At 47.8% G+C, this 24,952-nt stretch overlaps 1 protein-coding gene across 8 annotated transcripts in view; it reads left to right on the top strand.

Moving 5' to 3' along the window:
* Positions 1-892: 892 nt before the first annotated feature.
* Gpr161 (G protein-coupled receptor 161) overlaps positions 893-24,952 on the top strand; it is a 42,199-nt gene continuing 18,139 nt past the window's right edge. The window contains exons 1-4 of one of the 8 annotated variants that reach the window (XM_041663019.1): positions 893-905; positions 3,840-3,920; positions 22,979-23,146; positions 23,724-24,141. In XM_041663019.1, the coding sequence (XP_041518953.1) occupies positions 23,768-24,141 (374 nt within the window). In that variant the 5' untranslated portion in view covers positions 893-905; positions 3,840-3,920; positions 22,979-23,146; positions 23,724-23,767. Of the gene's footprint in view, positions 906-1,298; positions 1,496-1,763; positions 1,992-3,839; positions 3,921-22,978; positions 23,147-23,723; positions 24,142-24,952 lie in introns of those variants that run through there. The other 7 variants (XM_041663017.1, XM_041663020.1, XM_041663021.1 and 4 more) reach the window with 7 other exon arrangements.

The following is a 24,952-nucleotide window of genomic DNA, read 5'->3' as shown; positions in this document are numbered from 1 at the left end:
CCTCCATTTTGTATATGAATAAACTGACTCCCCAGGTCACGGGGCTTAGTTAGTGTTGGAGTCCATGTTAATTAAATTAATAATCACATATTTTGAAATAAATGTCTAAAATACTCCTGGGAACAGCTTGATTTAAGCTACCTCAGGCATCTAATTGCCTGGATGACCGAGAACGACTCGGCTTCTAGTTTTTGACCAGATGAAAGCATCGGATCACACAGAGCAGCAAGCCATCCGTTTAACTTCCCCCCTCATTCTCCCACTGTTCCCCAAAGCAGTCGGGTGTTTAGCAGGTGGTAGATAGTAAATTATTATTCTAAATGGTGCCCAATAATAATAAGGAGGCAGCTCCCACAGTGCCAATCCACAGACAAGGGAATAATTAATGCACTTCTGCAAGCAGATGGATTTCAGAGGGAATTGAAAAGTATTCTAAGCACAGTATCAGTATTTTATTTTATTTTTTCTGGAATTTGACTAGGGCGTTATTACTTTGTGTCTGATTATTATGCTGACACGTTGGCTTTTCCTTTGTTATTATTTCTTTTTCTTAGCAGTTGTAGTGTTCGCTTTAGTTTGTTCGTTTTTTTTTTTAATCCCCTTATTAAGATTGCAGCATAGAAACACAGCGGGCTGGGGAGGAGTATGAAATAGGTGAGTGAGGGAGAAGGAAAGAAAGAACGAGAAGGAGCAAGCAGGCCCTTTATTCTCACTGCCTTTTCTCCCCCTTTGTTGAGGAGGAGCAGAGAGGGATTGTAAAGGTCTGTTTACATCCACTTTCCCCACCAACCTGCTTTCATTCCTTAAAGTCTGGCTTCAAGGTTATTTACTGTGATACTGCCCGGATCCAGGGCACAGTCTGGTACTAGACAGATGCCCTCGGTGGCTGGTTGGATGAAGGAAAGGTGAGTGAGGAAAAGGATGCCAGAGTCCGACTTGAGAAGGGAGGAGGAGGAGAAGGCAACTGTGAGGAGGGAAGAATCCGAAAGTACTGAAGGGATGGAGAGAGAAATGGAAACGGATGTCCCCAAAGGCTGGAACCGGGAGAGAAGGAGGCCTGAGTAGAAACCACAAGAGGTTTCCAGGGAAAAAAGTGGAAGAACGGAGAGGGTGAGGGCTGGACAAAGAGCAGCGGGCCGAGGCTGCTCAGAGGCTGGTCGTGGGAAGAAATGGGGGGAAAAAGTGGCCGGGCGGGGAGGCGGCGGAGGAAGGGGCGTGAGGGAGGAGAGCGGGGCGGGGCGCGGGACACCCGGGCTCGGGGCGCGGGGCGCCGGCCGGGGCGGCGACGAGGGCGGGCGGGCAGCGGGAGGCGGAGCGCGAGCGCCTCAAAGTTCCTCGGCCTTGCTCCGGGCCCGGGGGCCGCGTGCTGCCGGCGGGAGGAGCGAAGCGGGGTTCGGCGGCCTGAAACCCGAAACCTCGCGTCCCGGGCGCGGCGCGGCGCGCAGGGAGGAAGCGGCGGGGAAGCGGCCGGGCCCTGAGCTGCCGCGGCTCTTCGGTGAGCACCGGGCGGGAGGAGGTGGGGGGGCGCAGGCCGGGGCGGGACGGGCTACCCGGGGATGGAGCGGCGCTGAAGGCATTGTGCTAGGCGCCGGCCTGGCTGGGTCTGCAGCCCTCCCTCCGACCCCCCTTCCCCTTCGGCGGTCCCGGAGCCCCCCCTCTCCCAAGTCTTCTTGAGGCTCGTTCCCGGCTGCACCGCGCCTTGCTTTTGGGGCGCTGGTGCTTTGGCATCTGTCTTTGGAGCTCTTTGTGGGAAGAGCCTGGGGGGCGCGCCCCATCCAATCGGCCGGAGGCTTTTCAGAAGCCCACCTGGTTCTGCTGGGTGCAGCCCGCTCCATTTCCCCGGAGCCCCTCTGCACATCCCCCTAGGAAGGGAGAGCATCAGTGCATGCCCCGGACTCAGCCCGGGAGGGCCGCGCCCCCTACTGCCGGCTCAGGAATGGGGGTGTGGGGCACAGCGACCCCGACTCTCGACTGGAATCCGTGAGGATCAGGTGAGTAACATCCTCCTGGTCAGGACTCAGGGTGTCCCTGTGCCAGAGCCTGGGTGGGAGGCGAACGCAGAAGTCGCCCCGGTGGGGATGGGCGCCCCCGCCCCCCAGATCTGTGAAAGGGAGATTCGGCTGGTTTGGGGGTTGGGGAGGAGCATTTCACCAAGTGGGCCAAGAGCTTAAGCCCGGGTGCATCCCGTGGACAAAGGCGTGTGGCATGAGGAATGTCTGTTGGGATGGCCCGTGCGCTTCAGAGCAGCCGCCTACCAGTGGCTGCAGCCGGGCGTTGGCACCTTTGGGTAGCACCACTTTTGAGACTCTGCCTTTTCATTATCATATCTCTGAACCCTTTTGCAAAGTGTTTACAAGAGCGGCCGCTTAGTCTTCCTCGCTGCTAGGTAAGGAGAAAGCTGCAGTTTTGGAGGGAAGAGACCTGGGTTCGGTGATGTGCCCAGTGGGCGACACTAATAGATCAGACTGTCTTAGGTGCTGGGGGCTGCTGGAGCCTCGGAATAGGTCTCCTCCCGATTGCAGAAAGCCAGCCCGGGTTGCAGCCCAGCCTCTTGGAGCCTCAGCTTTGCCAAATCGATGTTAGCCAGTATCTTACTTCAGCCACCTTGAGAGCAGGTGAAAAATAGAATTTGCCAGCCCCTCTAGAAGAATGCAGTGGGGGCGGGGCCTCCACCCTGCTTCTTCCATGGCCCCTCTTCCTGCCCTAGCCTTCCCCACCTTATTTTATACTTCTAAGGTGCTGGCAGCTGGTTTCATACTCACCTTTTAGATCCATTTACATGGCAGCCCTGTGAACTGCAGTTATTGTCCCCTTTGATGGGGGAGGAAACTGAAAGCCAGGAAAGTGAAATACATTGCCCTATGTTTGTTTGTTTATTTGTTTTGTTTTGTTGGAGACAGGGATTCTACGTAGTCCTGGCTGTCCTGAAACTCACTACGTGGGTGGGAGACGAGGCTAGGCGAGCTGGGGCTTGAACTCGCTGAGATGTGTATGCCTCTGCCTCCTGGCTGGACTAGCATCTTTTGACTTAGCAATGCTTCGCACGTGGAGGTCATTTGACTCGGGACGTTTTGTCCTACAGACCTAACGAGGTGGCACTGAGCATAGAGACCTCAGGAAGCAATCTGCTTGGTATTTTGTTAATAACTTAAAGACCTTGGGTCCTCAGCTCTGTGCTGCAGCCCTTGCACTGGGAGTCCTCTGACCGTGGAGTATTGGGGTAATCCTAGTGCTCTTTTGGGGTCTGAACCTCATCTGTCACAAATGTCAGCAGATCCAGGTAGAGTCCTATGGCACACACTCCCTGGACGATGCTACCCAGGAAAAAGTCGGGCAGGTGTCTGGGTAGGGTTATGTGCAGAGTGGCATCCCAGGAGGAGGCAACCAGCTGTGATACCGCCACAGGTCCCAACATTATTGTCTGATATGATCTTTGAGGAAACTGTTAATTTTTGTGGGGAGAAAAAATAAATCTCATTTAAAATATGGCTTTTAATTCAAAACTCATTTTTTTTTTAATATGCAGAGTCATTGAATTGTGTGTCCAGGTGTTTTGTGGCCTCCAGACTGCCAGGGTACAGCCTGGCTTAGACCTTTTGAGACACAGTCTAGCTGAACCGCTGTGAAGCATGGCTGGAGGGGAGAAGCGGTGTGTCTAAAACCCGACACCGTGAACAAGATGAGGGCTAGCTGGTAGTGTGCTTTGTAGTTCGCAGAAGGAGTTAATGCTTCATTCACTCAACTTATCCGAATCTCGCCAATGATCGTATCCTGTCCCCCAAAAGAATACTTTCAACTAGTTTTCTCTCTGTTTCTTGGGTCTTTTCTGTGCCTGGCAGTGGAGACGGTGGCGCTCAGGGCGGATGTAGTAAAGGAAAGTTGGGAGCACGAAGGAAGGAGTTTTCAGTCTGTCTGATAAGGTACATTTGCTTTCTTGTTTTGGTTTGTGTTGGTTTTATACTGGAGTCATAGGTGCCTGGGGATAATCTGAAGTCCCTAGCTCTAGGTACTGCCTAGCCCTGCCCCTTACAGTGTAGGGGGACATAATGATAGAGTTTATCTGGTATATAGTAAGTTTTCAAAACACAAGTTATTAGGAAAGATTTTTAGTATAGGAGTATATAGAAAAATTAAAGTTCTATTCATAACTCCTTTACTCTCTTTTCCACCTCTGAGGTGACCACATCAAATGTATTTCCTTTCAGGCCCGTGTGTGTGTGTGTGTGTGTGTGTGTGTGTGTGTGCATACACACGTATGCGCGCACGTGCATATGTGTGTGTGGTGTACATATGTGCACATGGAAGCCAGAGGTTGATAACCTTCCTCCACCCTACTGTTTATATTTTGACAATGTATATAATGATTTTGACCATGCTCACCCCCTTTTAACTTCTCTTTTCTCCCTCCCTCTTTAACTGAACCCCCTCTATTCCAAGTAGCCCTCCTCTACTTTCATGCCATTTCTGGACCTTTGATTGGGGTTGCTTGCATGTGCACGGGATGAGGGGACGTTATTTACTGTGGCATGGGCAACTTTTCCATGGTCAACCGTACTGAAGGAAGTGTCTCCCTTTCCCAGTTCTTCTGCGACAGGATCTCTTTGAACCCGGAGCTTACTAATTCTCTAGGCTAGCCAGTGGGCTCCAGAGGACCTCCTGCCCCCTCGGTCCCAGTTCCAGGGTTACAGATGTGGGAATGAGGCTTTTACGTGGGTGCTGGGGATATGAACACGAGTCTTCATGTTTTCAAGGCAAGTGCTCTAGGGAGGGAACTTTCTCTTCAGCCCTTCAGGCCAGGTCTTTTTCAGTGTTTATGCAGCATAAGACATCATAAAATTTTGTCTACATTTCTAATTTTAGAACCAACCACAATATGTTGAAAAAAAATCACACACACACATAATTTTCACAACTTACTGGGTTTTTTCATTTGTTTGTTTTTGAGACAGGGTTTCTCTGTATAACAGTCTGGCTGTCCTAAAACTCACTTAGATCAGGCTGGTCTCGAACTCACTGAGATCCTCCTGCCTCTGCCTCCCAAGTGCTGGGATTACAGATGTGCGCCACCACCGCCTGGCTTTAATTTCCTTTAATTGTTTTGATTGAACAATATGACATAAAAATCAACCAATCTCAGTAGTAATAGGCATAATTCTCATTCTCTCTCTCTCTCTCTCTGATAGGGTCTCACTACATAGTCTTGAACTCACACAGAGACCCACCTGGCTCTGTCCCCAAGTGCTGGGATTGAAAACCTGCATCACCACACCCTGCAGCTTCATGGGGCTGTATAATACTCCTAGGGTACTTATATTGTTTATTTAAACATTTCCCTATTGAAGGACCCTTAGATTGTTCCAACTTTATCTGCCTGTATTTTTGGCACATTTAGAATCTTTCTGGATAGAAATTATATCTAGAAGTAGAATCTGTGGTCAAAGAACGTACACATTTTAAACAGTTATTTCTTGTGTTTATTTCTTTTTGAGACAGTGTCTCACCATGCAGCCCCGCTGTCCTCGGACTCACTATGTGGACCAAGCCGGCCTCTAACTCACAGCTCACAGAGTTGTCTGCCTCTGCCTCCCCAGGGCCGGGATTAAAGGTGTGCCGCCTACCACATCCAGCTCTAGCAGTTATTTAAGAGTTCTCTTTTGTCTGTTGAGGCCTAAGGGACTGTTGAGAAGGGGAGCTAATTATCTCACTTACGCAGGATTCCTTGTTTAGGGTTAGGTCATGTAGTTAAAAAAAAATCACAACATTCAAAATTCGAGAAGTTATATAAAGTAACAACTCCACCCTCCTCCTGTTCCCTAGCCTTGTATTTCCTTTTTGACTTATAGCCAGTTCTGCCAGTTTTTGTCTTTCAGATATAATCCATACACCCACAGGTGGAACAATGTGTATCTTTTCATATTTTTCTTTTCCTTTCAAAAATGAGTACTGTAGCACACTTTATACCCACTTCTGCATCTGACATTTGAAGTTTATCCCAAATCTTAGAGGACAGCATCGGCTGTGTGCATTTTAAATGCTAATAGAGTCTTCTACATTTACTCTTAACATTTTGGAAACCAACTTGTATTTCCTCTAATTCCTCTGTCAATTTCTTTGCCATTTCCCCCCTTCTGGTGAATTGGAATCTCATCAATTTAAGAAGCTCTGCCTGGATTCTGGACTTTGGTCCCCCTGTTGTTAACAAATCAGATGTTTTCCCTTTCTGCTCTGCCCTTGTGTGCACAGTTGTGTGGGAGCATTTAACTGAGGGAGGTTAGATTTGTGTCATTTTTTTTGGTGACTTTCTGTTTTCAGGGCTATGCTTTCTTAACTTTTATCTTTCTTATCTATCTATCTATCTATCTATATCTTCTATTTTTCAATTAAAGTGTTGAGGGGGTTGAGAGTGGTTGAGAGCACACACTCCTCTTGCAGAGGACTGGAATTCAGTTCCAACACTTACGCCTGCAGCTCACAGCTGCCTGTAGACTACAGCTCCAGGAGAGGCTTGCCTTCCTAGGTTTCTGCATTTACATACATGTGTGACTCCCTCCATCCCCTCCCCCATGGACAGAGAGGGGGGATATATACACATACATGCATAATTATATATATACATATGTGCACACATATATGTGTATATAGTATATATGTGTATATATGTATATGTGTGTGTATATGTGTGTGCATGCACACACACACACACACACACACGCACGCACGCACACTCATCCCAGGACTGTAAACGTAGCTCAATGGCAGAGCACTTACCTTGTATGCTGGATAACAGTTCCAGCCCCGGGGAGAGTTACACACAGAATTACTCTTTTATCCTCTCCTCAATTCCCCTCTCTTCTGTGATCTCTGTGGTCAGGGTTTGTTTCTGTCCCTGAGTCTCTTTAGCCAATTTCTATTTTCTTGGCCTTTTAAAGGGATATTTCCCACCAAGTCTTAAGGGGGTGCTTTTCTTGGCCAGGCAAAGTGGAGCAAGGGTGTGGTGGGCAGTGGAGACATTGTTCAGGCACAGAGCTGGGCAGCGGCGCTGTCTGGAGAGCTGGGAGTGGCTTGGGATGGCAGAGGTGGAGGACATCCGCTAATGAATAAAGCCGGCAGGTGTGGGAATCACATGATGCGTCCAGGCCTGTGTGTGGAACCATCAATCTGGCAGAATGGGAAGGACAGATTGGAATGGGAGCGAGATCAGAGATAAGAAGAAGGAATGGAAATGTCTCGTAGTAACCTAGAGGGAAGAGGGTGGCACTCTGAGGTGGGTAATGTCAGTGAGGATGAAGTTCTGAGCTAGGCTTTAGTGATGCACAGGATGTCTGCCGCAGGGATGGAACAGATCAACATTTATCAACACACACAGGCGCACGTACACACACACACACACACACACACACAGGCGCACGTACACACACACACGCATGCATGCGCACGTACACACAAACACACACACGCTCTTATTTTGCCCAGGATGGAAATCTAAGGCTTGCACATGCTCATTCGTTGGCCCAGGATCACACTGCCTGAGTGTCGGTCAGAGCTATCGCCCTCTCAGGATTATTTGGCAAGGGTAGTTGAAAATGTCCTAGTTTTCTGGTTTTGCCGTCTTTCTAATGTTTTAAAATGTTATGTGTGTGTGCTGGCACGTCTGTATGTGCAGCACATGTGTGGCCAGATGGCCTCAGAGGCCGAAAAACAGCGCTAGAGCCCCTGGAGCTGGACTTATGGGAGACTGTGAGCTGCCTGGTCTAAGTGCTGGGAACTGAACCCAGGTCCACTGCAAGAGCATCACGTGAGCTTGACTGCTGAGTCGTCTCTCCAGCACATGCTACTTTTTAGAAAAGATAGTGTCTCTAGCCCAGGATGAGCGTGAACTCCTTGTGTAACATAGAATGTCTCTGGTTCTCCTGCCTGCACTTTCCCAGGCCTGGGATTATGGGTGTATTTTACCATAAATGCTTTATTTGGTGCCGGTGATGGAGTCCGGGGTGCAGGCAAGCACTCTACTAATTGAAGTACATCTCCAGCCTCTAGGTTTCTGTCTTAAGAGAGGGAGTGAGGCCAGGCGGTGATAGCACACGTCTTTAATCCCAGCACTCGGGAGGCAGAGGCTGACAGATTTCCATGTGTTTGAGGCCAGCCTGGTCTACAACATGAGTTCCAGGACATCCAGGACTGTTACACAGAGAAATCCTGTCTTGAAAAACTACAAACCAAAAAAAAAAAAAAAGAAAGAAAGAAAGAAAGAAAGAAGGAAGGAAAAAAAAGTGAGAGAAAAGAAATGAGAGGAGCGAGTAGTGTTATTCTACATAGTGGAGAAATGTGAAGAATCGTGTGTGGGGATGGTGAGAGCCGAGAGGACGAATTCTGGTTTTTGTAAATGTCATATCTGAGGTGCTTGGATGTGTCGTATATGGGAGAGAACATTTAAGGGTGGTGGATGTGAGTCTGGTCTCTAGGGTAAAGATGGAGAGTTAACTAGCAAAGGTTAAGTGATAGAGATAGCGTGCATATGGAGAGGAAAATTATCTAAAGGACCCTTGGGTCTAGCGAGATGGCCCAGAAGTTAAGTTCATTTGCTGCTCTTCCTGAGGATCCAAGCTTGCTTCCCAGCACCTTCAAGAGTGTGTTATAGACCAGAAAGCTCCCGTGCCTTCCGTGGGCTGACTGGCTTCCTGCCTTGCTGTGTGATCTCTCGTGGCTTCTCAATCACAGTCCCTCCCAGGTGCTGTCTGCCATGAGATGATGCAGTTGGAGGATGTTTAGAGTTTTAGCCTCCAAAACCATGAGCTGAACAAACTTTTCCTTAGAAAGTAGGCGGTTTGAGGTGGTTCACTACAGCGAGAGAAAACTGATGAATGGACCCGGTTTCACTTCTCACCACCTGGGACTATTTTACATATGTGTTATTTACCTGTGTCCCACCCCTTGTAAACTTGGTCAGCTGTAAACAATAGCCGAGCAGAGGATCTTCTGTACATGGTTTTTTACATAGAGCGGCGAGAAATGACAAGGAGAAAGGCAAGTGGAGGATTTGATAGGAGCGCCCAGAAACCTGCAGCGGTGTGGCTGGTGAGGGAGGGGAGAGGGGACATCCTGTGATCTTTAGGTATCTGTCTCGTATATAGTCCACCAGAGAGGATATATACAGAAGAAATACTTGTGAGCCATTTAAAAATAATATTGCTAAGGCCAGGCTTAGTGGCACACACCTTTAATCCCAGCACTCAGTAGGCAGAGGCAGGTGGATCTCTGTGAGTTTGAGGCCAGCCTGGTCTACATAATGAGCTGGTCAGCTGGGTTATGCAGTGAGACCCTGTCTCAAAAATATAAGGATAATATTAATTATACTATTACATGTATGAAATTCTCAAGGAATCAATAAATGTTAAGTGCAATAATATTGTCATTTTAGCAGCATGGGCTTAATTAGTTTGCTTAGCTCTGTGAGGATAATCAGTAAAAATAAAATTGAGGGTAAAACTTCATTATCATGTGATCATTGTTTGCCTTTAATACAAGTAACTGTTTTTGTCTTCTGCGCATAGCCCTCATTTCTTACTACCTTACATTGTTTCTCTCTCTCTCTCTCTCTCTCTCTCTCTCTCTCTCTCTCTCTCTGTGTGTGTGTGTGTGTGTAAGGAGTTTTTTTTCTTAATCTGTTTAGTTAACATATACACAGTAAGAGATATTGCTCCTACAGGACAGGAGTCTTCCATCTTCACATGACTGATATTTTTGACCAGCTATTCTTCGTTGAGGGGCTGATCTGCTCATCCAACAAACACCCTTTCACTGATTGGCAGGCAGCATCTCCCGTGGTGTGACAACCCCAAACGCCTCCTGGCAGTTCCAGGTGTTCCCTGCAGAGGGCACAAAATCACCTCTCCTGGAATAGTGATTGAGTTGGACAGTTACCTGAAATGTCTGCTTTCCCCAGCCATCCTGATTCTCTTCACTGACATCACTGTGAGCTTTATTGCTTACACAGGGGATGCTCACTCCTCTTGAAGGGAAGGGCTTCTGAGGCAAAGGAATCAGGGGACATGGCCACTTGTAGTCACAAGTAGAGATATGTCTAAAAGTACCTGTGACTCAGACTTTGCTGTAGCAAGTAGGTGATTGGATGCCAAGTGCTAAGTCTGTTCACTACTGGGAGGAAGAACTATTCAGCCCTTAGCTTCAATCTCGGGGCCTCGAATTCCTAACAGAGCCAGGGAAGTTTTCATTTGGCCTTCTTCTGCCTTACATTCATCTAGCTAAGTAATCAGCTGGCTCTCATCACATTTGAAGCGGGAGGGATTAAATCTTTCATGCCTTCATTTAAATAGGCATTTGAGAGTTTACCTTGGTAGCCATTCTGCCAGCTACTTTTACAGCATGTTTCCTCGGATGTTCCCTTCGGCAAACATACAAAGTAAGTTCATTCCCTCTCTTCCTCGTGGAGGAGTTGAGACTCAGAGAGGTCCAAAGACAAGATCACCAAAGCCTAGACCCAGGTTGGCGAGGAATCCAAAGTCCATGTTCTTCTCTTGGTTTCCGGGTCTAAGTGGAGATCAGTGTGGGTTTGGTCACTATGACAGATACCTGAAATGAACAGCTTAAGCAATGAAAGGCCTGTTTCTGCTCATGGCTCAAGAGGGTCCTCCATAGGATATGCTGGTCCCACTGTTTCCAAGCCTGTCATGAGGAAGACCTTGATGATGGGGAGGTTGCAGTGAGCTGGTTATCTCGTGATGGCTGGGACGCAGGAAGAGGAACGGGGTGGTAGGGTGGGGTAAAAGGTGGGAGGTGGGGGCCTCTAAAAAGTATGCTTCCCAGTGAAGTACTTTTTTTTTTTTTGGTTTTTCAAGACAGAGTTTCTCTGCGTAACAGCTCTAGCTGTCCTGGAACTAACTCTGTAGATCTATCTGCCTCTGTCTCCCAAGTGCTGGGATTAAAGGTGTGCACCAGCACCACCCAGCCAAGGTTCTTCTTCTAATCAGGTGTCCCCTCCCACATTTTCTACAACTTTGCAGCAATCCATTAAATTATGAGTTCACCAGCGAATGTATTTACTGACTAGGTCATTGCCTTAATGTGTGATCCAGTTCCTTCCTTAAACATCTCAATGTTGCTTTGGAAGTCATGTCTTCAACACATGAGTCTGCTAGGGAGATGCTTCATGTTTAATCTGTAAGAACGTGTATGGGGAAAATCCATAATATTTATCTTCTCAAAGTCGGTTGAGAACATAGAAGACTCTCAGGGGACATTCGTTAGCCACCTGGAAAGGAATGCAACCTCTCTTAAAAAAACCAAAAACTAAGTCAAAACAAAAGAATCCCTTGTGTTGTACAGGGATCCATGCCTGAAAAGATAACTAAAACGGAACAGGAAAACTGTAGGTTTGGTGGTGGTAACAACTATGGTAGGCGCAGACTGTTCCAGAAAGGCTTCTTGAGAGTTTAGCTCGAGTGTCGTCGGGCCTTGAGTTACATGCTATTCAACTAAGTGGTAATAAGTGATGCTAAGGCGGCCCATGGCCTGGGGCACAGGAACGGCTTTCCCAGCCCACAAGAATCCTCCTTTGCCCTTTTATTATCTCCTCAACAGGAAGACACGCCTAAGAACAAAAAGCTACTGTGAATTAATTACCATGTGAAAAATGCATTTGGATTTCCTTGACCACAAAGACATTGATTGTAATATCCCTTATTTGGTCCTTGGTTAGTGCTTGGGGCATACTTGGTTGGGAGGACCCCTCCCAGTGACCACCACCGAAGGATCACTCAGAGAATGTGAAGTAGGGCATTTTATATAAAGTAAATTAAGGGGAGCACGGTATCCTCAAACAGGGACATTCTTCCTCATACGGGCTGCTCAGACCTTCTGCATGGATCCCTAGTCTCTGCAGAAAACAGCTTTCTCCGGCTTGGCCTTTTGGAACAGCCCAGCCTGTGTAATTGAACGTAATTCATTTCGGTGGGTGAAATCCAATCGAACTCAGCAACCTTGCTTTCAAATGCAGCAGTTTTTACATATTACTTACAAATTACTAAAGACAAATTCCAGGCTCAGGCTGTTTCGAGGGTCCCATGTGTCCAGAACATGCTACTGTTAGCCTGAGCCACATCATTTATCATCATGATCCTGCCCAGGAGAAAATCAGCTCACCTCAAAGACACTGGTGGAAGTGGTTCCTAGGAGACAGAGTGCATCCCACTGGCCTTCCATGTGGAAGTCACTAACTCTTCTAAACACATTCTTAGTGAACTCGGCAGGGGAATTGCAGGTTGAATATAGGGAAATGGAGGGCTAAAGGTTAGCAGAGCAAATGAAAGCATAAAAAAGAATTTGCAAGTCACCGGGGTGTTCTAGTTTGCTCTTCTGTAGCTGTGACAAACACCACCACTAAAGCAACTTGGGGAGAACAGTTCTTTATTTGCTTACACTTCCAGATCACAGTCTGTCATTGAAGGAAGTCAGGATAGGAACCATAGAGCACCGATTGCTGGCTCTCTCTCTCTGGCTCACTCACCCACTCCCATTCAGCTAACTTTCTCTTGTGGTCCAGGCCCCCTTCTCAGGAATGGGGCTGCTCACACAGGAAGGACCTTTCTACGTCTGTCATCAGTCAAGGCGGTCTCTCACAGACATGATCACAGGTCTATCTGATGTAAGTCGTTCCTTAAGCAGTTCCTGAACGGAGGTTCTGTCTTCCCTGGTGATTCTAAGCTGTGTCAAATTGACAGGAGAAACTGAATGGCATGGTTGGTGTTTAAGGATATAATATGACCTCTATCAATGTCATGGAGAAACAGAGTTTCAGATTATGTGACATTGGCCCACTGTCATAACCCACTAGCTGATCAGTTGTGACGCTAGCAACCTTGGAGATTTCAAAAGCAAGTGATAGCATTGGGATTGATTTCTAAGCCCAAGTATTGAGGGGATTTATGTCTTGTATAATCTGTTTTAAAACATAGGGAAAAGGGACTGAAGGATGGCTCAGTGGTTAAGAGCACTGGCTGCTCTTCCAGAGGACCTAGGTTTAATTGCCAGCACTTACATGGCAGTTCATAACTGTCTGTAACCCTCATTCTAGGGGATCTGATGCCCTCTCTGGTGTACTCTGGCAGCAGGCACACACATGGTGCACAGACATGCATGCAGACAAAACACCCATCCATGTAAGAAAAAACATGGAAAAGTGTGATGGATTGCATGTATTTTGCTGAAAACCTTACTAGAAAGAGTTAGCATGTTCCTAATAACATCTTACCAGGTCAGAAAATCCAGCTGTCCAGGATGAAGCGTTCCAGGGGGTAAGCTGGTCCTTAAGTGCAGTTGTGGAAATTGCTACTGGAGGGTGCACTCCTTAATGCTTACATTCTCCTTGTATGTTTAGAGTTACCATGGGAAAGGGTGAACAAGTTAAGGTCTTTTGCACTGGGAGAAGGGTTGAGGACAAAGAGACAAGGATGGATGAAAACGGAATGGGAAAGGAATGGCTGCCCCGGCCCCTGTTCTTACTAGCCATTGGATTGCTGTGTAATAGCCACACCGCAGCTCGCCTTCCTTGGCATCCCTCTCTCCATCTTTGACCTGTGTATCAGGTTGGGTTGCTTTTCTCAGCAAGGGAACGTCCCTGCAGAGAATTGACCAAGCAGTTGTGTAGCTGTGGCCAGGTGCCGTGGCTGCACAGTTCATGAGACTTCGCTGTTTCAAGCTCTCTGCGTTGTGTGGGACTTCCAGCCACATGCTTTAAAAGGCTCTCCTTTGAACACTGGGTTTGAGTTTCCTTAGGAAAACGGGAAAAGGATTGAAAGCCGTTGCTAAATCTGTTCCTTTTAAATCAGTGACTGGTGGCCAGAAGTCAACATCTAGACGCTTCCTCGATCATGCTCCACTTTATCTTTTTTTTTTAAAAAAAAATATTTTTAATTGTAATTTATTATTTGTGTGTGGATTATCTCTTCTACCAAGTAGTCAGGTAATCAAACTCAGGTTGTCAGGCTTGGTGGCAAGTCCTTTGCCTGCTGAGTATTCTCACCGACCCTCTACCTTGTGTTTTGAGACGGAGTCACTGAACCTGCTACTTACCGGTTGGCTACACTCTCTGGCCAGTGAGTTCTAGGGATTTCCTGTTTCCACCCACCCTGCTCTACGGTTGCAGAGAAGTATCTCCGCACCAGCTGTTGTACATGGGCTCTAGGGACTAAGCTCCAGTCCTCTTGCTTGCTCTGTCAGAGTACTTTACTGACTGAACTATGTCTCCAGCTCTCAAGGAAGACACACGTGTGCCTGGAGTGTAGTGATGGGCACTGAGCTATAGTAAGACATGGAGGAATTCTAGACACATTCCAGATGTGGAGCCAGGTCCCCAGATGGACTCGATTTGGGGCAGGAGGGAATGCGAAGAATCAGGAGTGACTTCAAGATGAGGCTCTGAGCACCTGTAAGGACAGGGGTGCTTCACATGAGATGATGGAGAACATGGGAAGAATTGGCTGTTTGGGACATGTCAGGCTTCCGGTGCCTGTGGCAGGAGGGTGGAGATGTTGGGTGGGCAGCCGGATGTAGGAGTCTGCAGCTCTTGGGGGTGTCACTGTTGTCTGTCCATTCATGCTGGGACTTCTAAGCAGATCTCGGTCCTGTTGCCTGTTGACTCATCATGGTCACTCTGGCAACATCAGGTCAACTTGGAATGGCCTTGGACCGTTGTGACCTGGTCTGACGTAGTTTTGCCTTTTGGTTTTGCTGGGATTCCTGTTGTGGGGGCACGGTCTGAACCTCATGTAAAGGATCTGGCATTTTGCCCTTCTCCAACTCAGAGGAATCATATGGACCAGGCTGGAACATCCAGCAGGATGCTTGACTGGTGGGCATCTAGGAATGAAGACTTTCTCTGCCATGGATGCCCAGAACCTTCTGTTTCCCGGAAGCGCTTGGTCCTGGGTCTCTGGAGTGAGCTGTCTTCCTTACATCCTCCCCTGCCTGTTTGTGGGTCTAGGGGAGGCCGAGATGGACTTTCCAGACTATTTGGTGACCATGCTGATTGATAAACCTGGGCAGTCCGAAGGCAGCTACGACAGTTGCTGCTAGCCAGGCCTGGGAAAGGGGCCACTAAATGTTCCCTTCCGAGAGGACAGCTTGGCATGGGACTGAGTTTTCCTCAGACTTTCTAACCAGACACAACAGAAGCAGCAAACATATTTTTAACCCGGAGCTGAGTTTTGTTTTTACCTTATAACTCACTCCAGTGTCTGAGGTACAGGGTACAGTTTCATAGAGAGACTCGGCCTTGAAGTCGTGGAGAAGGTGTCGGATCCCTGGAGCTGGAATTATGGGGGTTGTGAGCCACCTGACGTGGACCTTAGAAACCAAACTCGGGGTTCTGGAAGCCAGCTACTCTGAACTGCTGAGCTGTGTTCCAGCCCCAGGCTTTTTTTATTTCTTTATGGCTTCCCTCAGTCTGTGAGACAGCAAAGTTAAGGTGAAGACAGACAGATTCTTAAAGAGGTTTTTATTGTGGCTAAATACACAAAGGCACGTGGCCTAAGATTTGCTGTCTTGATTGTTTCTCAGTGTGCAGTCCTGTGGTAGCAACTCCGTGCATATTGTTGTGCAGTCCACCCCTGTAGAACTTGGGTGGCAGGGAAACCTGGACCCACTGAGCAGTGATTGATGGCCCCTACCTGTCTTCTCGAACCCTGGCAGCCACCATTCTGCCTTCTGTGTAGCCCGGGCTGGCCCTCAACTTTCAATCTGCTGTATCACCATCCTCTGCACACATCATGTAAATGGAGTCACAAACGCACTGGCTCCTGTGACTAGCCTGCCCCGTCTACAGTGTCCTTGGCCTAATCTGTGCTGTAGTATACATTAAAATATCCTCCTTCATCTTAAGTCTGAATCAAATATTGTAGCACACGGTGTTTTACTTACGTAATGGTACATTAGTGGGCATTTGGATGGCTTCCTTGTCTTAGCTGTTGTGCATAAGGCTGTTTGGAACACGGAAGCACCAATCTCTCGGAGACTTTGCCTTCTGTTCCTCTTAGTGTCATCATTAGTCACGCGGATCATGGTGTGTGTGTGTGTGTGTAGTACGGAGGACAACCTTGTGGGTTCCCGGAATAGAACTCAGATAGCAGACATGCGATACCCATGCCTTTACCTGTGGATCTGTCTTGTAGGTCTTGCTTTCAGCTCTGGATCACACAGTAATGCTCTGTATTGGATTATTTGTTTGTTTAATTTTACATACATTGGTATTCTGCCTGCATGTATCTCTGTGTGAGGGTGTCAGATCTTGGAGTTACAGACAGTTGTTAGCTGTCATGTGGGTGCTAGGAATTGAACCCGAGTCCTCTGGAAGAACAGTCAGTGCTCTTAACCACTGAGCCATCTCTCCAGCCCCTGCACTGAGTTTTTTAGGAACTGTTTTCTACACTGGTGCTACCATTTCACACTCATCACCAGTAGTCTCAAGGCCCATTTTTCTTTTTCTTTTTAAATGTTTTTTTCCAAATTTAATTTAAATTAATTTCCAAATAGTTATTATTATTTGGAAACAGAGCTTCAATATGTCAGCTTCAGTGGTCTGGAACTCAGTGTAGAGCAGGCTAGCCTTGAATCATAGAAATCCCCTGGCCTCTGCCAATAAGTTACAGAACCACAAAGAGATCTTCCACTCGTTAACAAACAGAAATGGAGAAACCAAGTGTTGGTGACGAAATGATGTGGAAAAACTGTATCTCTCTGGGCATGGTGATGCACACCTTTAATCCCAGCATTCCAGAGGCAGAGATAGGTGGATCTTTGAGTAGGAGGCCAGCCTGATTTACAAAGTGAGTTCCAAGACAGCTAGGGCTGCTACACAGAGAAACCATGTCTGTGTGTGTGTGTGTGTGTGTGTGTGTGTGTGTGTGTGTGTGTGTTGTATTTTTTGGATGCATACAGTTTAAAAAAATTCAGGAAATAGAATTTTTCTATTTCTCTGTGTCTCTCTGTCTCTCTCACAGAGAGATGGCAGGGGTGAGGGAGGGGAGAGACAGGGAGTGTGTCTGTTTCTGGTTCTCTCTCTCACTGTGGCCTATGCCTTTGGTATCCTGTCCATGATCTCATTGTCATGAATTCCATGTCATGAATTCGTGTATTTTTTTCATTATCCCAAGCCCTCGACCTCCTTCTATATATTAGTTTGTTTCTTCTCTTTCAATGAAGTTATCTAACAAATAGATTTATTAAAAATCATCAACTCTTTATTCACTCATTCCACAAACAGGAGACCATTCCAAGAAGGTGATAAGCTTCAATAAGAGCAGCTTGAAAACAAAAGGCACGTAGCCTGTCTGCTGAATCTCTGCAGTGGTGGATTCATGTGTGAGATGTGTGAAAGGAGCCGAGGCTAGACCAGGTAGACTCTCACGTGTTGTGGTGAGTGGACAGGTTCAAGGTCAGTTGGCAGCCACAGAAACAGCTTGTCGAGATAAGCTTAGTTACCTTTAACCTTTCTCAGCCCATTTCCTGTTTTGCTGCATGGGTACTTGTATGGACCCAGGCACTATTTTAGGGACTGTACAAATATTGACTCACTGGCTAGCCCTAGAACAGGCACTCCTTTCTCCTCTACTTTACAGATGGAAACCGATGTCCGGAGAGGTTAAGTAGCAAGTCAAGAACCTGAGTCTGGACAGATACTGAACAAGCACACTTCTTAATGCTCTCATAGAGAGGGGTCATTGTGGCAGAAGCTGGCAAAGACCCCTAAACCAGACTCCCAGCTTGGTGTCGAAGGATGCTACAAAGTGTTGCTGACAGTGTTTCTGCCCAGCAATTCAGAAGGAGACCACAAGGTCATAGGGGTTCCCATGCTTGCTCCTTTCTTTCCCTTGCTGTAGTTTCCCAAGCAGACCAGAGTGCAGATCTAATTCACACCAAGAGGTTTTGAACAAGCACGTAACTGGCTTTGTGGGACCCAGTGGGGGTGCAAAACAAAGCCCTGAACACTGTAGCTAACTCTGGGAAGGCCAGTGGGGGCATGTCTGCTCAGGGTGACCGAGGCCATTTTCCTGTCCCTGCTGTCTTTAGACTGACTTTCATGGGGCTGCCAGAGCATGGTGAAGGGAGACTGGGGAGAGAGCTCTTTCTACACGTAGGCATGGAGACCAGGGACCCTGTGATCCCTTTCTGACTGTTGTCGAGCTGTGTGGCCTAGTTTGTGGGTGGTACACTCCTTTCAGTTACCTGAAGTACAAACAAGGTGGTTATTAGACCCTTCTCCCTGGCTCCACCCACCCCCAGCTGCTGTGATTGATGTACATAGGTGCTTTGAGGTGCACAGATGACGAGCCTCTGGGAGGATGATGAAAATAGCACCGTGACCTCTCTGGGGCTTGTCTGAAGCGATGCTTCGGAATAGTTCCTTACCTGGGGGATATCTGAGCATCTCACGTGTTTATCTGTTTGCATTTCATTCCCTTAAATGAAGGCCTCTGTGGTCCTAGCTTTTCAGGATGGCCAGTGCTTCCTAAAATGGGTCGTAGGATATGTGGGGTAGGCATGAAGGGGAAGGTCCCATCTGAGAGGGAGAGACTAGCTCCAGGAAGGCTAGGAGGAGGAAATGAGCATGACCTCACTCAGGGAGTACCCAGAGTTATCAGAAAAGAACTTTCTGGGGGGATGGAGAGATGACTCAGAGGTTAAGAGCACTGACTACTCTTCCAAAGGTCCTGAGGTCAATTTCCAGCAACCACATGGAGGCTCATAACCATCTGTAATGAGGTCTGGTGCCCTCTTCTGGTCTACAGGCACACATGAAGGCAGGACACTGCACGTAGTAAATACATTTTTAAAAAAGAAAGAAAAGAACTTTCTGCCAAAATGAACTTATTTTCTTTGCAGCTAAACTCCAGAGCAGACAACTCGCATCTTGTCCCATCTAGTAGCCCATTGTTAGGGAAGTTTTACGAGTCCTGCCTCCCTTATCCTCATGGTGCCCACCTATTCTTTCCAGTCTCTCCGGCTGTCCCTTGATGGTCCTTCCTGGAAGTAGGGAGGTGTTTTAGGATTTCTATTGCTGCGATAAAACACCATGAGCAAAAGTAACTTGGGGAAGTAACAGCCCATCATTAAGAGAAGTCAGAGCAGAATCAAGCAGGGTTGGAACCTGGAGACAGGAACTGAAGCAAAAGCCGTGGGATAACATTGCTTACTGACTCGCTTCTCACAGTTTGCTCAGCCTGCTTTCTTATATCACCCAGGGCCACTAGCCCATGGTGGCACCACCTCCAGTGGGCAATCATTAATCAGGAAAGTACCTCATAGACCTCCCCATAGGCCACCCTGGTGAAGACATTTCCTCAGCTGAGGCCCCCTCTTCCCAAATGATTCCAGCGCATGTCACCAGCGTGGGTCATCACTTCTGTCTCAGTGTGCATGTGGACTGTGACATGGCACTTCTGACCCTACAGATACCCCTACTGAACAGCTTTCCAACACTTTCATGGAAGGGCAATCCATGAGTCCAAGAAGAGAAGGATAAGGAAGTTTCCAGAAGGCAGCTGAAGTAGCAGAGCTGTGTCTGAAGAGTTGGCGTCAACTTGGCAAAGAGGTAGACTCTTGACATGTTGAATGCAGATCATGATGTGTTAGGAAATTAGTCAGGGCTGAGTTTCAAGTGACAGAAACTTATGGAAATTTGCATAAGTAGGGGGCAGGGACAGTCTGCGTAGGTAACTGAGAAAAACAAGATTTTGGAATCACAGCTCTTGCATGAGCATTTGCAGATGGGTTAGCCCACATCTTGTCCCTTTCTCTCCCTAGGGCGCCGCACAGGGCGCTCACGCTCAGCTTCATTTCCTGGTCCGCCTTTCCTACACGGTGTCCGAGTGACCAGCTGATGCAAAGCAACACTCTTATTGTGTCAGACAATAGAGCCCCTTGGCTGACTAGTCTGTCCCTAACACTTTCACCCAAAGTCCTGAACCTGGAGTTCTGTCATCCCCACACCAGCGACTGGGAGCAGCTTCACCCTAAATCAGGGACTGACCTCTGGAGCTGGAGATGATGCTGGATTTGCCCCAGTGAGAAAATGAAAGACAGCTCGTTTACAAAGCAGAATGAGGCTAAACTGTTGTTGGCAAAGGCAGGCTTGCACCAGACGTTACAGGTGCTGGACACAAATTCCATCCTCACAATTCCAGCATGTGGAATATTAATGTCATTTCATTGGCAAGGAAGTGGAAGTCAGTGGTTTACCTATCGTTGTGGCTCTAACGTGGAAAGGCTAGGTTTTATTTACCCTGGGGCGGTCTGGTGTTGAAGTCTGCATGTGGTCTCAGCTCCTAGCCCCTGGTCCTCACAGACTAAGGCAGCAAAGATATAGCAGGAAATGAAAGCCAACCATAGCCAGAATTCTAGGGAAGACTAAGAGGCAGGGTCACAAAACAGCCAAATTTAGAATCACCGAAGAGAGAAGTGGTGATTCTGTCCTGGGGCTTGAGTCTCGGAGTGTTTGTGCTGGAATCATCACACAGATACCGTCTCTGCACTCTCTAGCATGGCCTTGTGTTTTAATAAAAAAAAAAAAAAAAAAAAAGGGATATTGCTCTCTGTCTTGAGTGACAAGGTTTGGCTTTGGATGACTCAAGGCTGTAGCCAGTAGTCTAAGGCAGTGGATGGTTTACTGTCTTTGGGAATGGGTAGCTAGACTAAAGGTAGTTCCCAGTGAGAAGCAGCTACCCTTGCATCTGTGCCCTTAGAGGTAAAGGTGCGTAGCTGCCAGCCTTCCTGGGACTTTAGCGCTTTCAGGAATGGTTGCTGACCACGCATTGACACTTCACCCGTGTTCCATCAGGAGCACTGGGTTGTTGCTCAGAGCGGCGCGCGAGCTCGGAAGCACCTTTGTGTCTGGCAGCAGCGGGTGCTCAGGAGAGCAGAAATGTGAGTCACACTGCAATGTGCTGCTATGCAATGGGCCCCAGCTTGTCAGGCCCCTGGGAGAGCTGGCTCTCAGCCAGGAAGCCTGTGATTGCTGGGGCCTTCTGAATCCTCTCTCTGGTTCTTTAATGTCTCAGTGGGGAGGAATCTGCTGGGGCATGCACCTGCCAACTCCAGACCTACTGGCAGAGACTAAAAATGTGAATTTCCCTGGGTGGGCACCTCTCACCCACATTCCTCCTTTCCCTCTTGGGGAAGGTTGGACTGGGAGACCTGAGGGACCCCTGTCAGCTGCAATTCTCTCATTTTGCAGTCACTGGCGAGTTTGCTAATAGGACCTGTGGAGGCTCCCTTGGTCTCGTCTCCTGGGCTGGAAGCTTTGCATCCACTTTTATTCTCTCCGAGGCTGCCTTTATGATGTTGACTCTCTATGAAAGCCATTCTCCACCAGAGTTATTCAGTGGCCCGCTGTGTGGCAGTGGCCTGGCCAGGGCCTAGGGACATGTAATCCAAGTCTGTGTCCTGAGGACTTGCTCATTTGTAAAAGCTTTCACTCCAGATACATCTTTAAAGTTTCTGTGTTCAATTAGACAGGAGGGGAAAAAAATTAAAGGTGGTCTCCCTATGGAACTTTCTATGTAGACCAGGCTGGCCTCAGACTCACAGAGATCCACCTGCCTCTGCCCCCTGAGTGCTGGGATTAAAGGTGTGGGTCAACACTGGCCATCTCAAGTCTGTTTTCTTAGCCATCACATTATAGCTATTGCAGCTGGCTCAAGAAGGATATGCTTATATCAAGGCTTTGTTTTGAGATGCCAGCTAATAAATCTACTTAGAGGCAACAAAATCCGCAACTTGGCAGCTAAAGGTGAAAACCAGAAAGAACCTTGCAGAAATACGTACCTGTAATCGGCATACCCTCAAAGCATCTTCATGACACAACGCAGGGGAACTAAGACATTGCATAACTGGATCAATATTCAGAATATCTTAGCGGCTTGGAGATATGGGCTGACATGCACAGCGCGAGCTTCAGAAGAAATAATGCTTGTACTTAGCTTTAGAAACACCAATTCCATATGTGCAAGACTGGGGACATCTGTTTCCACAGTAATTTGTATTCTATAAACTTTGCATAGGATAATTGACCACATGCTTACATAAGCCCAACAGGGTGATATAATCGCTACAAAATAAATGTATTGTTCGAGTAAATACTGGAAGGTCATTAGTCCTGATCCTGAAGAAGATTGACTCTTTGTACTTGGTTGGTATTGGCTAGGCTATATACAGAATGGTACATTCAATTACGAATCAGAAGGGTTGTAGGCATCTGTGAGCCAGTGCAAAACGTAGGGGGATCTTATCTTAATAACGGCTCTAGATACCATGGTGACAAATGATTGGGACCTGGAGAGATAATGAGATAAAGAAGGCTGTCCTGTGGATGAGGGCTGTGTTACTTAGTACTGCTCTAGACAGCATGGCTGAGGTTGGGTTCCCTGGACTGCTCTAGACAGCATGGCTGAGGTCAGGCTCCCTGGACTGCTCTAGACAGCATGGCTGATGTTGGGTTCTCTGGACTGCTCTAGACAGCATGGCTGAGGTTGGGTTCCCCAGACTGCTCTAGACATAATGGAGAAAGCTGTCTTCCTTTTTTTTTGGTGCTTTCCATTCATGGACAATGAGAGCAGGTGGGAAAAGCGATTTGTGGGAACTTTTTTTTTTTTTTTTGGCTGATTAAAGTAGATGGAAAGTTCTGGAGAAACATTAGTTCACATATTTCCTGAGGGCAGGGATCCTACCTAGTAGACAGTAAATCTGTGTAGGCCAATATGGTGTCTTCTTGTCCCCATCTACAACTCCTCCTCCCTTCCTTGCCTCCACCGAGTATAAGGAGTGCAATCATCCTGTTCTGGCGTTAACCCTGATTGATTGACCCTGCTCAGAAACTCAGAATTGTTATTTAGATAATCTTGTGGTCATATTTAATGGGTGTGCAGTCAGCCGGGATGTCAAAGTGTAGGTTTCGATTCTTTGGCTGCAGGTGGATCCAGCCCTTGGGAACTCCTGCCTGATGATGGTTTTGCCAGTTGAAAACCCACGCCAAGGAGCAAGGCTCCAGAGCAGCAGTCTGCAGAATGGCCCACGGAGCATACTTAAGACGAGCCGTCTGTCCCTCTGGCTGCTTGTTTGAAGTACAGATTTCAGCTAGGTATAGCTCAGTGCTGGATGATTGCCTGGTATATGCAGATGCTGGGCTCGGCGCTCAGCACTGGATGAGAAATTTGTAAGGGGTGGGGGTGGGGATGAGCGAAGTCGTACTTCAGAGTTTCGGAGGTTTTAGTCCTAATGGGGGGGGGGTGGCAATGGCCCATTGTTGGGGGCATGTGACAAGCTGCGCCTCACAGTGACATACACGGTAAAGGAGAGACGCTTCCTTTACAGCTGTCAGTATGGGAAAGAGGAAGAGGCAGGATCCCATAATCCTCTCTGAAGTGTATATCCCTGATGAACTAAACCTCCCATGGGGCCTTGCATCCTAACTACCTCTTCATGGTGCCAGGCTACTACAGGGAGTTAGATGGAGACAGTAGTCAGGAAAATGTTAAAAAAAAAAAAAAAAAGCCTTGTAGAGGTTTCATAGGAAAGACTGCCCAAGAGACTCCAAGCAGTTGGTCAGCGTGAGGTACAAGGACTCAGCCCCGCTAAGCCTCAGCTCCCTCTTTCTTAAAGTTCGGCGATGTGGTCTGATGAGTCTCTCCCACCCCCGTCCCACCTTCTCTCCACAGCCGTCCAGCATGCTCTGCTCACCGCATCCCGAGGGGCACTGACCATGAGCCTCAACTCCTCCCTCGACTACAGGAAGGAGCTGAGCAACCTCACTGCAGCGGAGGAGGGTGGTGAAGGGGGTGTGGTCGCCGAGTTCGTCGCCATCATCATCATCACCGTGTTAGTCTGCCTGGGCAACTTAGTCATTGTAGTCACTTTGTACAAGAAGTCCTACCTCCTGACCCTCAGCAACAAGTTTGTCTTCAGCCTGACCCTGTCCAACTTCCTGCTGTCCGTGCTGGTGCTGCCGTTCGTGGTGACTAGCTCCATCCGGAGGGAATGGATCTTTGGCGTGGTCTGGTGCAACTTCTCGGCTCTTCTCTACCTTCTGATCAGCTCGGCCAGCATGCTCACTCTCGGGGTCATTGCCATCGACCGGTGAGTTTGCATCAGACTTGGAGATTGATAACTTATGGAGTGAGGGATCTCTGATCCACTCACTCCAGATAAGTTTGTTCCTGGGGAGGGCACTAGAAGATTCTTCCTAAGGAGAGTGCGCAGACTGAATTCTGTCTCTTTAGTACCTTAGCCAGAGCCTTTCTCATTGTATCTGTCTATGCTTTTATGTCTAGCCAAGTGTCACATACGATGTTGTGGCAGCGGGTGACAGATTGCCTATTTGATACCATATAGCGTGGTGTGCAGCTCATCTTACATCGAAGTTTTGTATCAATAGTCTGTAATGTCTTCTGCATAACCAAATCAGCAAATGGCAGGGCTCAGAAAGAATGTATCCCTGTTGTCAGTGATGCACAGCTGTAAACTTTATTTTATTTTGTTTTTTTAAAAGAAGGTTCATTACTTCAAAAAATATGACAACACCTCCAGGAATCTCTAGTTCTTGTTTTACACACTAAACAAGGGCCAAGGAGAGCTGAACTGCCGGAGTAGGAACTGAGTCCCGTCTTCAGACTCAGCCGCTCCTCCCTGCTCTGTGCTTGACAGGTCTTGCTTTGGCCTCTGTCCCATCTTGACTGGGACCTCAAAAGAAAGCCCCCTTTACTCTTTTGTTCTGTGAAGACAGGCCAGGACAGGCTGGGGGAGCAGTGGGAAGGCAGACAATCTAGGGAATGGTGGTACCCGGAGAAGCCCAGCACACGTCTTCAGTCTGTATTGACCCCGCCCGAGGCGCAACTGAGACTGAGGTCAGATGCCGATGGCCACACTGCTTAGCTGCACCTCACAGGTT

This window comes from Microtus oregoni, unplaced genomic scaffold (genome assembly GCF_018167655.1).
Source record: "Microtus oregoni isolate MIOR12 unplaced genomic scaffold, Mior012 000013F_ref0000133, whole genome shotgun sequence".
NCBI lineage: Eukaryota > Metazoa > Chordata > Mammalia > Rodentia > Cricetidae > Microtus > Microtus oregoni.
The sequence above is the reverse complement of the archived record's forward strand: the minus strand, read 5'-3'. Positions and strand labels throughout refer to the sequence as shown.